A 13758-nucleotide genomic window follows, 5' to 3' on the forward strand; every position below is an offset into this window, starting at 1 on the left:
AGTTCAGATCAGTAAAAGTGACCATGAAGCTGTCAGATTGTCATAAGAAACCCAACTGGTTCAACAATGTCCTTTAGGGAAGGAAACTTTCTGTTCTTACTCCAGTTTGGCCTATATGTAACTCCAGTTCTACACCACTGGTGTTGACTCTTCACTGCTCAATGAAGTGGCCTACAAGTTACTCAGTTGGATCAAATCAAGACAGCTAGAGATGGACATTGTGGGCTGGATTTTATGAAGTCAGCTGGGGGCTCAATGCTGGGCCCAAAAGGTGAGGCTCAGCCCTTTGGAGCACCTCCCACCCCAACCCTGGCTCTTTCTAACCGCCCGGGCACCTAACTGCCGGGCACTGGGGTCGCCATCCATTCCAGATTTGGATCCCGCCTCCAGGAGCAGCTGACCAATCAGGGGGCCGACAGCTGAGTAATATCAGCAGCACCACTGGGAGAGGTGGCCACTGCCAGTATTACTGGATGCCCAGGACCAGGACCATTGCTGGAAACCTGGACTACAGGTAAGTGTGGTGAGATCGCTGGGGCCAGTCAGCAGCCCCAGCAAGGTGGGGTGAGGGGTTAGAGTGGGTGCTGTTAACAGAGGGGTGGCCTTTGCTGCCGGGAATCCTTTGTGGGCCGCAGAATGCCCACAGAGGTGGACCCACTCCCCCAAGCCAGCAGGGAGGCAGCCTTGTTTAACTTGATGACCTCCCAATGTGGGGGAGGGCCCTCTTTGCTGCTGGTAAAATACCAGGGGCGGCAGGAAGAGGCCCTTAAGTGGCCATTAATTGGCCACTTTAGGGCCTCAATTGACCTCGGGGCAGGAGGGCCATCCTCACCCAGACTAAATTCCAGGTGGTCGGGAAAGCGACGTGTGCTCCACTCCCTGCCTTCCCACACAATTATATGGGCCTCTCTTCCTCCGTTCCCATCTCTGGGGGACCATAAAATTCAGCCTTGTCAGGATGGACACAACTTGAGAATGACTTATAAAAATGTTGATATTGGCCCAAATGTGTTCCACTTCAGACTCTTACAGCGAGGAACCAAAACACAATGAACAGCTCCATTTCTTTCACTGCTCACTGCCGTGCCTGAACCAGTCAACCCAGCGCCACAGCCCGATCGTCTCCCACTACACTGTTAGAGGGGTGGGAAGCTAGGGTATTGTCCACTCTAAGGTTTGTATCTTACCCACTTCAGTGTTGCCAACCACAAGCCTGGCCTCAGGGTACCTGCTCTTTAAGATCAACAGTTCTTCCAAAGTCGTTGGCTGAATCCAGGTGACGCGCTCCCCTTTAAAGAGCAGGGTGTTCTGAGGTGATTCATGAATTAACTGCAAAACAAATGGGGAAAAGCTGATCTGTTTAATGATGATCAATATTCCTCTCTGGGACTTTGCAAGTTGAATGCACCGAATCTTCCTGGACTGGGTCATGCAGGCCTGAGTGTCCATATCCTTGCACTGGAATTGGGGAGGTAGTGGTAGCAGGTTTGCAGCTGCAGACCGGAAAGGCCACAACTGGGGAGGAGCAGCAGCAAAGTCCCAGATACCCCACTCAGATTGCAACGGGAGAGAAATTCCTCTGTCTTTCTTCAGGAACCCCCTAGCACCTCAGGTCTTCAGAGGGTATCAGAGCAAACCTGACCACATTTTTTTGGGGGGGTGCCACTTGTCTGGGTGCCTCGTGGGTGGAGAGAGAGGAAAGGAGGGAGAGAGGCCAGGCATGCCCCTACTCCCACTTCATCACAAAGTCTGCACGGGGTTCGTATCTACCCCAGACATTGGTCCTGGGACGTCACACCAAAGCAGGACCTGGCTCTAGTAAATCAGCAGTCTGTTTTACACCTGGCCTGATTTTCTTTTCCATTGAGAGAAAACCTAATAGAACCCGTTGCTTTACTGTTGCCCATTTTACGCTGCCTATTCCAATTCCAGTCCATCCTGAAGGCTGATGCCCAGCATTGGACACAATGCTGCAACTGAGGCCTAACCAGTGATTTATAAAGGCTTGGTCGAACGTGCAGGTGAGAGTTCAACTGAGTGGAAATAGGGCCACGAAGACCCCTATGTTTGTGTCACCTTGAACCGTTTTACTGCAGTTTTTTTAAGTTGCATCTGCTGGAAAACTGCTCGAAAGAGTCAGGAAAAAGCAAAATAGGTTTAATGGACAACAACAACAATGACAATCTGCATTGATATCGCTTCTTTAATGCAGTAAAATGTCCCGGTGCGCTTAACAATTTGAACGATTATCAAGCAAAATTTGATGCCCAGCCACATAAGTTGATATTAGGAAAGGCGACCGAAGGTTTGGTCAAAGGGTTAGGTTTTAAGGCGCATCTTAAAGGAGGAAAGAGAGGCGGAGAGGTTTAGGGAGGGAATTCTAGAGCTTAGGAGCCGAGAAGGCCAAAGGCATGGCCACCAATTGTGGAATGAAGAAACTCAGGATGCATCACAGGCCAGAGCTGGAAAAGCACAAGAATTTCGGAGGGCTGTAGGAGGTTACAGAGATAGGCAAGGGGAAAAACAACGGAGCAATTTGAAAACAAGGATATTAAAATTAAGACGTTGCTGGGTCGGGACCCACGGTAGGTCAGTGAGCACTGGGAGAAGGGTTAATCTGCGATGCCTCGCTTCAGCCATAGGGACGTATCTTTCTGTAGGAGGACTATTGCATTGACCTGCACCTACCAGGAGTTCTGGGGGGAAGATCGGCTCCTGAGTGGGGTCCAGAGGCTTAAACTTCGATGGGTCGAAGAGTCTCGGCGATGTCTGCAAAGAACAGCAAGGTTTATTTGTCACTCTCAGGATGTACTTTAACCAGGGAACCTGACCCCACACTGTTGTATGATTGCCTTTAAGAGTGATGTCCTTTTAAAATCTTAGTATGCTAATGAGCTAAGTACCAAGACGTAGTCATGTGACTACAGTTCTTCAACAACTGGCCTCCACGCATCTCATTTATGTTGCATCAGACAACATAAAAGAACTCATTACACAAACCATAAGCAATTTTTACCTGGAAACCATCCTTCACTTACTTAGGTGAACACAGTCTACATGGCAAAAGAGTTTGACAACATCTTTTTTTGGGTGGGGGGTTGTTGTTGGTTGGAGAAGGGCCAGCAAAGCTGTGGACCAATTTAACTGCAATAGCATTATGGGCAAGTAAAGAGGTGCTGTATTCCTCATGTATCTTGCACATTCACATCGCAGATTAGTAGACAAAATGGTGAAGGGTTTGACAAAATAATTTATTTCAGTTGGGGGCAGTGGCCCTTTAAAGTTATCAGTGATTAACAGAATATAGCATTATGACCATGATGCCATTGAGACTACTGAATAAACAAACCAAAAATTGCAGGGAGGCATTTAATCAAACACTCACGGTAAAGACAATACCCATTGAAGAACCAATCCAGACTCTAATTTGCTTAATAAAATGGTTTATAGATTGTCCAATCTGAGGTCCACTGGATCAACCCTACTTCAATACTGGCAAATATACAGCCAAAAATCACAGTTAAATATGAGGAAATGTTGCTGTGGTAGATTAGTTTTGTTAGTAAACTGGTAATCTAGATGACAGGAGTTCAATTCCTACCATGACTGTTTGTGAATTTGAAATCAGTTCTAAAATGTTTTATACAGTGTATTGGTGTGATCTGGAACGCGCTGCCTGAAAGGGCAGTGGAAGCAGATTCAGTAACAACTTTCAAAAGGGAATTGGATATATAATTGAAGGTCTATGGGTAAAGAGCAGGGGGCTGGGAATAGTTGGATAATGCTTTCAAAGAGCCAGCGCATACACGATGGACCAAATGGCATCTATCTGCATTGTAACACTCGATGATTTTATAGCTGGCTGGCTGTGGTTGGAATCTTTTTAACTGAAACCCCTCTTCTCAATTTCAGTTCTCTATCGCTGGCTCACAAACTCAGTTTCATTACCTGCCATGGTGGGAATTAAGCTCAGGACATCAAGGTTGCTCGTGCAGTCCAATAACCACTAGTTTACCATATCCCTTTGTGTATACACACACAGCACAACACACACACTGTAACCACTAATCTAGCATCATGTACACAGATAATGCACACTCCAACTACAAATCTACTGTCCTATTATTGGCTAACCCTTGCAGGTGAGGATGATTGTCATCCGTGAGTCCAAAGATGGCTGATGAGGCCAATTCGGGATCTACTGACTTTATGGCACATAAGGCATTTGTTGTTAACTGGTATGTCGGGTCGTATATATTTAGTCTGGGTTAGCAGTTCTTTTCACTGCTCTCACTTTTCCTTTTCATTTTGTCATTGTTGGGTCTCAAAACGTTGGGATCCTTCCCACAGACTCTGCCTCCATCTGGCTCATTCCAGGGCAATTTTCTCCAAGGAGTTGATGTCAATGTTGCATTTCGTCATGTTAGATTTCAGCACATCCTTGAAGCGTTTCTTTTGTCCTCCTCTAGTGTGCCTGCCCTGAGTGAGCTGGGAGAAGAAGACCTGCTTGAGGAGGCTGGTATCTGACATCCAAAATATATGACCAACCCAATGAAGCTGATGGTGGATAATCATAGGCTCAATGCTTGTGGTGCCTGCTTGTGAGAGGGCACTGATGTTGGTGCACCTGTCCTCCCACTTGATATGTCGGATCTTCCGCAGGCAGCGTTGATGAAATAACTGCAGTGCTTTGAGGTGCCTCCTGTACGTTGTCCATGTTTCAGTCCTGTACTGTAAAGTAGGGGTCACGACCGTATGGTGGACCATGAGCTTGGTTTCACTTTTGATGTCACGATCTTCCAAACACTCCCTTCCTGAGATGGCCAAAGGCTGCTCTAGCAGATTTCAGGCAATGCTGGATTTCTTCGTCAATGTCAGCATTCTGTGAAAGATAACTTCCAAGATACTGGAAGTTTCCAGTATCCACATTTTCCAGGCACTCATCATGAATCCTAATCAATGGGGCTGGGGCATGTGCATTTGGAGCTTGTTGATGGAGGACTGTAGTCTTCTGAATGTTCAGTGTAAGTTCCATCTTCTCGTAGGCCTCAGTAAACAGGTTGATGATTCTCTGAAGAAACGTTTCTGACACATCACTTACTGCAGCATCATCAGTGTTTTGGAACTCAATGACTGAAGTCAGGGTGGTCTTATTTTTGATTGGATCGTCTGAGATTAAATAGGTTACCGTCCATTTGATAAATAAGCTGCACTCCAGCAGGGAGCTTGTCTCTATTCAGACAGAGCATGGCTGCATAGGAAGATCGAAAAAAAAAGACTAATCTATCATCATAAACACACGTACAATACACACACTGTAATGACTAATCTATCATCATAAACACACGTACAATACACTCACTGTAACGACTAATTTACCATCATTTCCACACGTACAATGCACATACTGCAACAACTAATCTACCATTGTATACGCAGGTACAATACACACTGAAATGACTAATCTACCATTGTATACACACATACAATACACATCCTGTCACTATTAATCTACCATTGTATCTACACACACACAGACTGTAACTACTAATCTACCGTTGTATATATATACACACACATACTGTAACTACTAATCTACCATTGTCTATATATACACACACATCCTGTGACTACTAATCTACCATTGTATACACACACCCATACATACTGCAAAAGCTATGGCCCTGACAATTTTCCGGCAATAGCACTGAAGACCTGTGCTCCAGCACTTGCCGTGCCCCTGGACAAGCTGTTCCAGTACAGCTACAACACTGGCATCTATCCTGCAATGTGGAAATTTGCCCAGGTATGTTCTGTACACAAAAAACAGGATAAGTCCAACCTGGCCAATTACTGCCCCATCAGCCTACTCTCAATCATCAGCGAAGTGATAGAAGGAGTCATTGACAGTGCTATAAAGCAGCACTTGCTTAGCAATAAGCTGCTCAGTGACGTTCAGTTTGGGCCACTCAGGTCCTGACCTCATTACAGCCTTGGTTCAAACATGGACAAAAGAGTTGCACTCAAGAGGTGAGGTGAGAGTGACTGCCCTTGACATCAAGGCAGCATTTGACCGAGTATGGCATCAAGGAGCCCTAGCAAAACTGAAGTCAATGGGAATCAGGGGGAAAACTCTCCACTGGTTGGAGTCATACCTAGCGCAAAGGAAGATGGTTGTGGTTGTTGGAGGTCAATCGTCTGAGCTCCAGGACATCACTGCAGGAGCTCCTCAGGGTAGTGTCCGAGGCCCAACCATCTTCAGCTGCTTCATCAATGACCTTCCTTCAATCATAAGGTCAGAAATGGGGATGTTCGCTGATGATTGCACAATGTTCAGCACCATTCGCAACTCCTCAGATACTGAAGCAGTCAGTGTAGAAATGCAGCACGACCTGGACAATATCAGGCTTGGGCTGATAAGTGGCAAGTAACATTTGCGCCACACAAGTGATGGGCAATGACCATCTCCAATAAGAGAGAATCTCCCCTTGACATTCAATGGCATTATCATCGCTGAATCCCCCACTATCAACATCCTAGGGGCTACCATTGACCAGAAACTGAACTGGAGTAGATATATAAATATCGTAACTACAAGAGCAGGTCAGAGGCTAGGAATCCTGCGGTGAGTAACTCACCTCCTGACTCCCCAAAGCCTATCCACTATTTACAAGGCACAAGTCAGGAGTGTGATAGAATACTCTTCACTTGCCCGGATGGGTGCAGCTCCAATACTCAGGAAGCTCGACAGCATCCAGGCACCCCATCCACAAACATTCACTCCCTCCACCACCGATGCACAGTGGCAGCAGTGTGTACCATCTACAAGATGCACTGCAGCAATGCACCAAGGATCCTTAGACAGCACCTTCCAAACCCGTGACCTCTACCAACGAGAAGGACAAGGGCAGCAAATGCATGGGAACACCACCACCTGCAAGTTCCCCTCCAAGTCATACACCATCCTGACTTGGAACTATATTGCCGTTCCTTCACTGTTGCTGGGTCAAAATCCTGGAACTCCCTTCCTAACAGCACTGTACCTACCTCCCATGCACTGCAGCGGTTCAAGAAGGCAGCTCACAACCACCTTCTCAAGGGCAATTAGGGATGGGCAATAAATGTCGGCTTAGCCAGTGACGCCCACATCCCATGAATGAATAAAAAAAATCCTGTAACTACTAATCTACCATTGTATATACACACATACACATCTTGTAACTACTAATCTATCATTATATATATCTACATTCTGAAGGGGGAGGGTGAACAGTCAGCGGTCATGGTACACATTGGTACCAATGACACAGGTAGAAAGAGGGATGAGGTCCTGCAACAAGAATTTAGGGAGCTAGGTAGCAGCTTAAAAAGCAGGACCTCAAAGATTCAGCCACATGCTAATGAGTATAGGAATAGGAGGATAGAGCAGATGAATGCGTGGCTGAAGACATGGTGCAGGAGGGAGGGCTTTCGATTCCTGGATTACTGGGTCTGTTTCTGGCAAAGGTGGGACCTGTACAAGTTGGATGAACCAGAATGGGACCAACATTCTTGCTGGGAGGTTTGCTAGTGCTGTTGGCGGGGTGGGGGGGGGGGGGGGGGGGGGGAGGCGGTATTTAAACTAATTTGGCAGGGGGATGGGATACAGAGTGGAGGTACAGTATGGGATGGTGCACAGTCAAATATAGAAGAGAAACTGAGTCAGTCTGGAAGGCAGAACAAATATAAACCTGTTAAGGCACAAGTGAAAATTGCAAGGCTGGATTGTATCTATTTTAACACAAGGAGTCTTACTAATAAGGCAGATGAATTGAGGGCAGTGATTAACACATGGGAATATGATATTATTGCTGTCGCAGAGACATGGTTGAAGAAAGGGCAGGACTGACAGCTCAATATTCCAGGGTATAGAATCTTCAGGAGTGACGGGGGGGTGGGGGGGGGGGGGTGTAAAAGAGGAGGTGGCATTGCAGTGTTGATAGCAGTCAATTACAGCAGTACGGAGGGATGACATCTTAGAAGTTTCCTCAAATGAGGCCATATGGGTAGAACTTAAAAAGAAAAAGGGGGAAATCACTTGGCTGGGAGTGTACTGCAGGCCACCAAACAGTCAGGAAGAGATAGAGGAGCAGATATGTAGGCAAATCTCAGAGAGGGGTAAAATTAATGGGGTAATAATGGTAGGGGATTTCAACTTCCCCAATATCAATTGGGATAAGGCTTAAAGGGGGTGGAATTCTTAAAGTGAATACAGGAGAGCTTTTTGAGCCAGCGCGTAAAAGTCCTACAAGTGAAGAGGTGGTACTGGACCTGATCCTGGGGAATGAAGCCAGACAAGTGGTAGAAGTGTCAGTGGGGGAGCATTTCAGGGACAGTGACCATAGCTCTGTAAAAGGACAAAGATGGACCGGAAATAAAGGTACTGAATTGTGGGAAGGCCAATTTCAATCTGATAAAACAACAAATAGTGAGAGTTCAGAGCCAACTTATTCCCGTAAAGATGAAGGGTAGGACCAACAAGTCCAGGGAACCCTGGATGTCATGGGATATAGAGATTTAGATTTAGAGATACAGCACTGAAACAGGCCCTTCGGCCCACTGAGTCTGTGACGACCATTAACCACTCATTTATTTATACTAATCCTACACTAATTCCACATTCCTACCACATCCTCACCTGTCCCTATATTCCCCTACCACTAGTGACAATTTTTATAATGGCCAATTCACCTATCAACCTGCAAATCTTTTGGCTGTGGGAAGAAACCGGAGCACCCGGAGGAAACCCACGCAGACACAGGGAGAACTTGCAAACTCCACACAGGCAGTACCCAGAAATGAACCCGGGTCGCTGGAGCTGTGAGGCTGCGGTGCTAACCACTGTGCCGCCCTGAAGTCGGAACTGAAGGGTCCGAAGAAGGGTCACTGACCCAACACGTTAACTCTGCTTCTCTCTCCACAGATGCTGCCAGACCTGCTGAGTATTGCCAGCATTTCTTGTTTTTATGTGAGGGTTTAAATGATTACTTTTCATCTGTGTTCACTATGGAGAAGGACGATGTAGGTGTAGAGCTCAGGGAGGGGGATTGTGATGTACTTGAACATATTAGCATTGAAAGGGTGGCACAGTGGCGTAGTGGTTAGCACCGCAGCCTCACAGCTCCAGTGACCCGGGTTCGATTCTGGCTACTGCCTGTGCGGAGTTTGCAAGTTATCCCTGTGACTGTGTGGGTTTTCGCCAGGTGCTCTGGTTTCCTCCCACAGCCAAAGACTTGCAGGTTAATAGGTAAATTGGCCATGATAAATTGCTCCTAGTATAGGTAGGTGGTAGGAATATAGGATTAGTATAAATGGGTGGTTGATGATCAACACAGACTCGAAGGATCTGTTTCAGTGCTGTATCTCTAAATAAAGTAAGTATTAGCTGTTTTAGCGGGCTTAAAAGTGGATAAATCCCCAGGCCCAGATGAGATGTATCCCAGGCTGTTATGTGAGGCAAGGGAGGAGTTAGCAAGACAATCTGACAAATTTTCAAATCCTCTCTGGTCACTGGAGAGGTACCAGAGGATTGGAGGACAGCGAATGTGGTACCATTATTCAAGAAGGGTAGCAGGGATAAACCAAGTAATTACAGGCCGGTGAGTCAAACATCAGTGGTAGGGAAACTATTGGAAAAACTTCTGAGGGACAGGATTAATCTCCACTTGGAGAAGCAGGGATTAATCAGAGATAGTCAGCATGGCTTTGTCAGGGGGAGATTGTGTCTAACAAACTTGATTGAATTTTGCGAGGCGGTGACTAGATGTGTAGATGAGGGTAAAACAGTTGATGTAGTCTACATGGACTTCAGTAAAGCTATTGATAAGGTCCCACATGGGAGATTGGGACCCTAGGAAGTACAGAGGGTCAGAGTGACCTTGGTGTACTTGTCCATAGATCACTGAAGGCAGCAGCACAGGTAGATAAGGTGGTTAGGAAGGCATATGGGATACTTGCCTTTATTAGCCGAGGCATAGAATATAAGAGCAGGGAGGTTATGATGGAGCTGTATAAAACGCTAGTTAGGCCACAGCTGGAGTACTGTGTGCAGTTCTGGTCACCACACTATAGAACGGATGTGATTGCACTGGAGAGGGTGCAGAGGAGATTCACCAGGATGTTGCCTGGGCTGGAGCATTTCAGCTATGAAGAGAGACTGGATAGGCTAGGGTTGTTTTCCTTAGAGCAGAGAAGACTGAGGGGGAACCTGATTGAGGTATACAAAATTATGAGGGGCATTGATAGGATAGATAGGAAGAAACTTTTTCCCTTAGCAGAGGGATCAATAACCAGATAACCAGGGGGCATAGATTTAAGGTAAGGGGCAGGAGGTTAGGGGGGATTTGAGGAAAAATGTTTTCACCCAGAGGGTGGTTGGAATCTGGAACCCAGTGCCTGAAGGGGTGGTAGAGGTAGGACCCTCACAACATTTAAGAAGTATTTAGATGAGCACTTGAAATAGCATACAAGGCCAAGTGCTGAAAAACGGGATTGGAACAGATAGGTGCTTGATGGCCAGCACAGACACGATGGTCGAATGGCCTGTTTCTGTGCTGTATTACTCTATGACTCTAAACACACACACACATACTGTAACTACTAATCTACCATTAAATACACACACATGGGAAGAAATGCACAGAAGTGCATACAAGCACATGCAGGAACATCTACAGAAGTAACATCAGCAAACTGATTTTAGGATAATCAGATTTATGAACACTTGCCTGACTAAATCCTGTTTGTTCTTTGCAGCAGCCGTTTTCTCTCCCTCTTCCACCACAGCAGCTCGATGGCTGAAAGGAAAAAAAAAATCGATTATGTCTTCAGCTTACATCAATCCGGTATAAACAGCCTTATGAAACTGCGATAGTTTAAATATTGAGTCCAAGCTCTACCGGGGGCGGAGGCGGGGGCGGGAGCAGCGGTGGGGGTGGGGGAAGCTCACAGTTCTGCTGGGATTTTCCTGTACATCCATCAGCATAAGAGTCATGGGAAACACTGGAAAATGTAGTCAGTTACCTGACTGGTCTGAGGTTTCCACAGCCCTTTCACCAGCAGACGAGTTGGAGAAACCCTGGTGAAGTTCGTCCCCTGCTCAAGGCCCTAGATTTACACCCCAGGATTATACTAGATGAATAAAAGCAAAATACTGCAGATGCTGGAAATCTGAAATAGAAACTGAAAGCGCTGGAAATACTCCACATGTCTGGCAGCATCTGTGGAGAGAGAAACAGAGTTAATGTTTCGGGTCTGTGATTTTTCTTCAGGTGTTATGAACATATGGATTAGGAGCAGGAGTAGGCCACTCGGCCCTTCGAGCCTGCTCCACCATTCAATAGGTTCATGGCTGAATTGATTACTCCAAATTTCCACCTACCCCGACAACCTTCCACCTCTTTGCTTAACAAGAATCTATCTACCGCTGCCTTAAAAATATTCAAAGACTCTGCTTCCACCGCCTTTTGAGGAAGAGAATTTTTAAACAGTGACCTCTAGTTCTAGATTCTCCCACAAGGGGGAAACATCCTTTCCACATCCACCCTGTCAAGACCCCTCAGGATCGTATATGTTTCAATTAAGTCGCCTCTTACTCTTCTAAATTCCAGCGGATACAATCCTAGCCTGACTAATCTTTCCTCATAAGACAGCTCACCCATTCCAGGTATTAGTCCAGTAAACCTTCTCTGGACTGCCTCCAACGCATTTACATCCTTCCTTAAATAAGGAGACCAATACTGTACACGGTACTCCAGATGTGGTCTCACCAATGCTCTGTATAGCTGAAGCATAACCTCCCTACTTTTGTATTCAATTCCCCTCACGATAAACACTAACATTCTATTAGCTTTCCTAATTACTTGCTGTACCTGCATACTAACCTTTTGCGATTCATACACTAGGACACCCAGATCCCTCTGCATCTCAGAGCTCTGCAATCTCTCACCATTTAGATAAATGCTTCTTTTTTATTCTTCCTGCCAAAGTGAACAATTTCCCACTTTCCCACATTATACTCCATTTGCCAGGTCTTTGACCACTCACTTAACCTATCTATATCCCTTTGTAGCCCCCTTATATCCTCTTCACAAGTTATGTTCCTACCTATCTTTGTGTTCTTATAGACCTGAAAAGTTAACTCTGTTTCTCTCTCCACAGATGCAGCCAGACCTGCTGAGTATTTCCAGCACTTTCTGTTTTTATAATAGATGAATGCTATGTTGGTTTGTCTGAGATTCCTTACAGCTATTTTAGTGAAGTGGTAACTGATTCACTCTGCTAAACACACTTGATCTGCTAATGTCCTGGAGTATCATTTAAGGCTGATACCTTACTAGAGCAGGTTGTTACATTTTTTGGTTATTATGCTCTATATTCCACTTAGGTTCAGCATTACTGACATTCCATAAGTGATCCTCAAGTTCCCAACAAACTGGAGTGTACCTTTAATCACCCCAATATCTAGGTAATCAATAGTGTGGTCCAGAGGTTTGACAAAGTACTCTTTCCCGTATATGCTGGCTTATTGGAAAGTGACATGTGGTGCATGTGATTTTCCTCAACCTCGGTACATGGATTGAATATACACTCGATCAGATTGATTCTAAAGCTATAAAGCAACAGCCAGTTTATTTGGCTTAGAACAAGTAAATAAAGAGTGCAGAGCACATACCATGTATTTACCTAATTACAAATAGATGCCCTTCATTTAAATGGGAGTGGGGGAGTAAATTGAAAACTAATCTGTAGAAACAATATTTCAGTGAACAAGTGGTCAATTGATGGAACTGGCTTCGTCAGGAGATACTGGAAGCAGTTACCATCAATTCATTTAAATGTAAATTGGATAGATATCTTTCAGATATGGGGTATGGGATTTTGAGTAATTTGAGGCTTGATGTGTGATGAGTGTACCAGAGGAACAGATAACTTTGAACCTATGGCTCCCCAAGCCAGGGTGAAATAACTTGGGATAAGTTAAAATCACTGTCTATGGAGAAGTTGAGGAAAATGGCTGAGCAGGGTGGGATCACTGTCAGTGGCAAGGCTAGGAAGTCTGAATTCCTAAGTCCAGTGGCCAACCATTTTTCCCTTGAATCTGAAGCAGCAGAAAGAGGGTTAGAAGCAGATCCCGACAGGGTATTGTTAGCAAAGATACAGTTGGAACAGAGGAAACTTGAATTAGAAAAAGAGAAAGAGAAGAAGAAAGAGAGAGGGAGGAGAGGGAGAAAGAGAGAGCCTTCCAGAAGGAATGCAAAGAAAATGAAAGGCAGGAGAGAGAGAGAAAGAATATTCCAGCAGGAATGTGAAAAAAGAAAGCTGAAGTGGCTTGAGTTAACTAGGGGGCGACAGAGTAATCCCAGTGAAAGCATGGCCAATATGGAGGAGCAGAATTCAGGGCTGGGTACAGAATTGTTAAAACTAGCTCAACTAATCCCAAAATTCAATGAGGAAGATGTAGAAGTTTTTTTTTCTTTTGAGAAACTAGCAAGGCAGCTAATATGGCCAGATGAGACCTGGCCTCTTTTACTACAAAGCAAGCTAATTGGATAAGCCCATGAAGTTTATTCCCTGTTACCAGATGAGAGTTCATTAAATTATGAACTGACAAAAAGTGCTATCCTCGGGGCATATGAATTGGTACCTGAAGCCTATTGCCAAAAGTTTAGAACCCTTAAGAAGCAAGCTAATCAAACTTATCTGGAGTTTGAAAGAAGC

At 45.3% G+C, this 13758-nt stretch overlaps 1 protein-coding gene across 2 annotated transcripts in view; it reads right to left on the minus strand.

Moving 5' to 3' along the window:
* Nucleotides 1-13758, minus strand: part of LOC137365075 (xanthine dehydrogenase/oxidase-like) — a 162208-nt gene that overhangs the window by 71738 nt on the left and 76712 nt on the right. For both annotated transcript variants that reach the window (XM_068027900.1, XM_068027899.1), the window contains exons 8-10: nucleotides 10767-10835; nucleotides 2689-2769; nucleotides 1188-1329 (exon numbers count right to left, since the gene is read on the minus strand). In XM_068027900.1, the coding sequence (XP_067884001.1) occupies nucleotides 1188-1329; nucleotides 2689-2769; nucleotides 10767-10835 (292 nt within the window). The remainder of the gene's footprint in view (nucleotides 1-1187; nucleotides 1330-2688; nucleotides 2770-10766; nucleotides 10836-13758) is intronic.

The sequence above is a fragment of the Heterodontus francisci genome, chromosome 3, assembly GCF_036365525.1.
Source record: "Heterodontus francisci isolate sHetFra1 chromosome 3, sHetFra1.hap1, whole genome shotgun sequence".
Taxonomy (NCBI): domain Eukaryota; kingdom Metazoa; phylum Chordata; class Chondrichthyes; order Heterodontiformes; family Heterodontidae; genus Heterodontus; species Heterodontus francisci.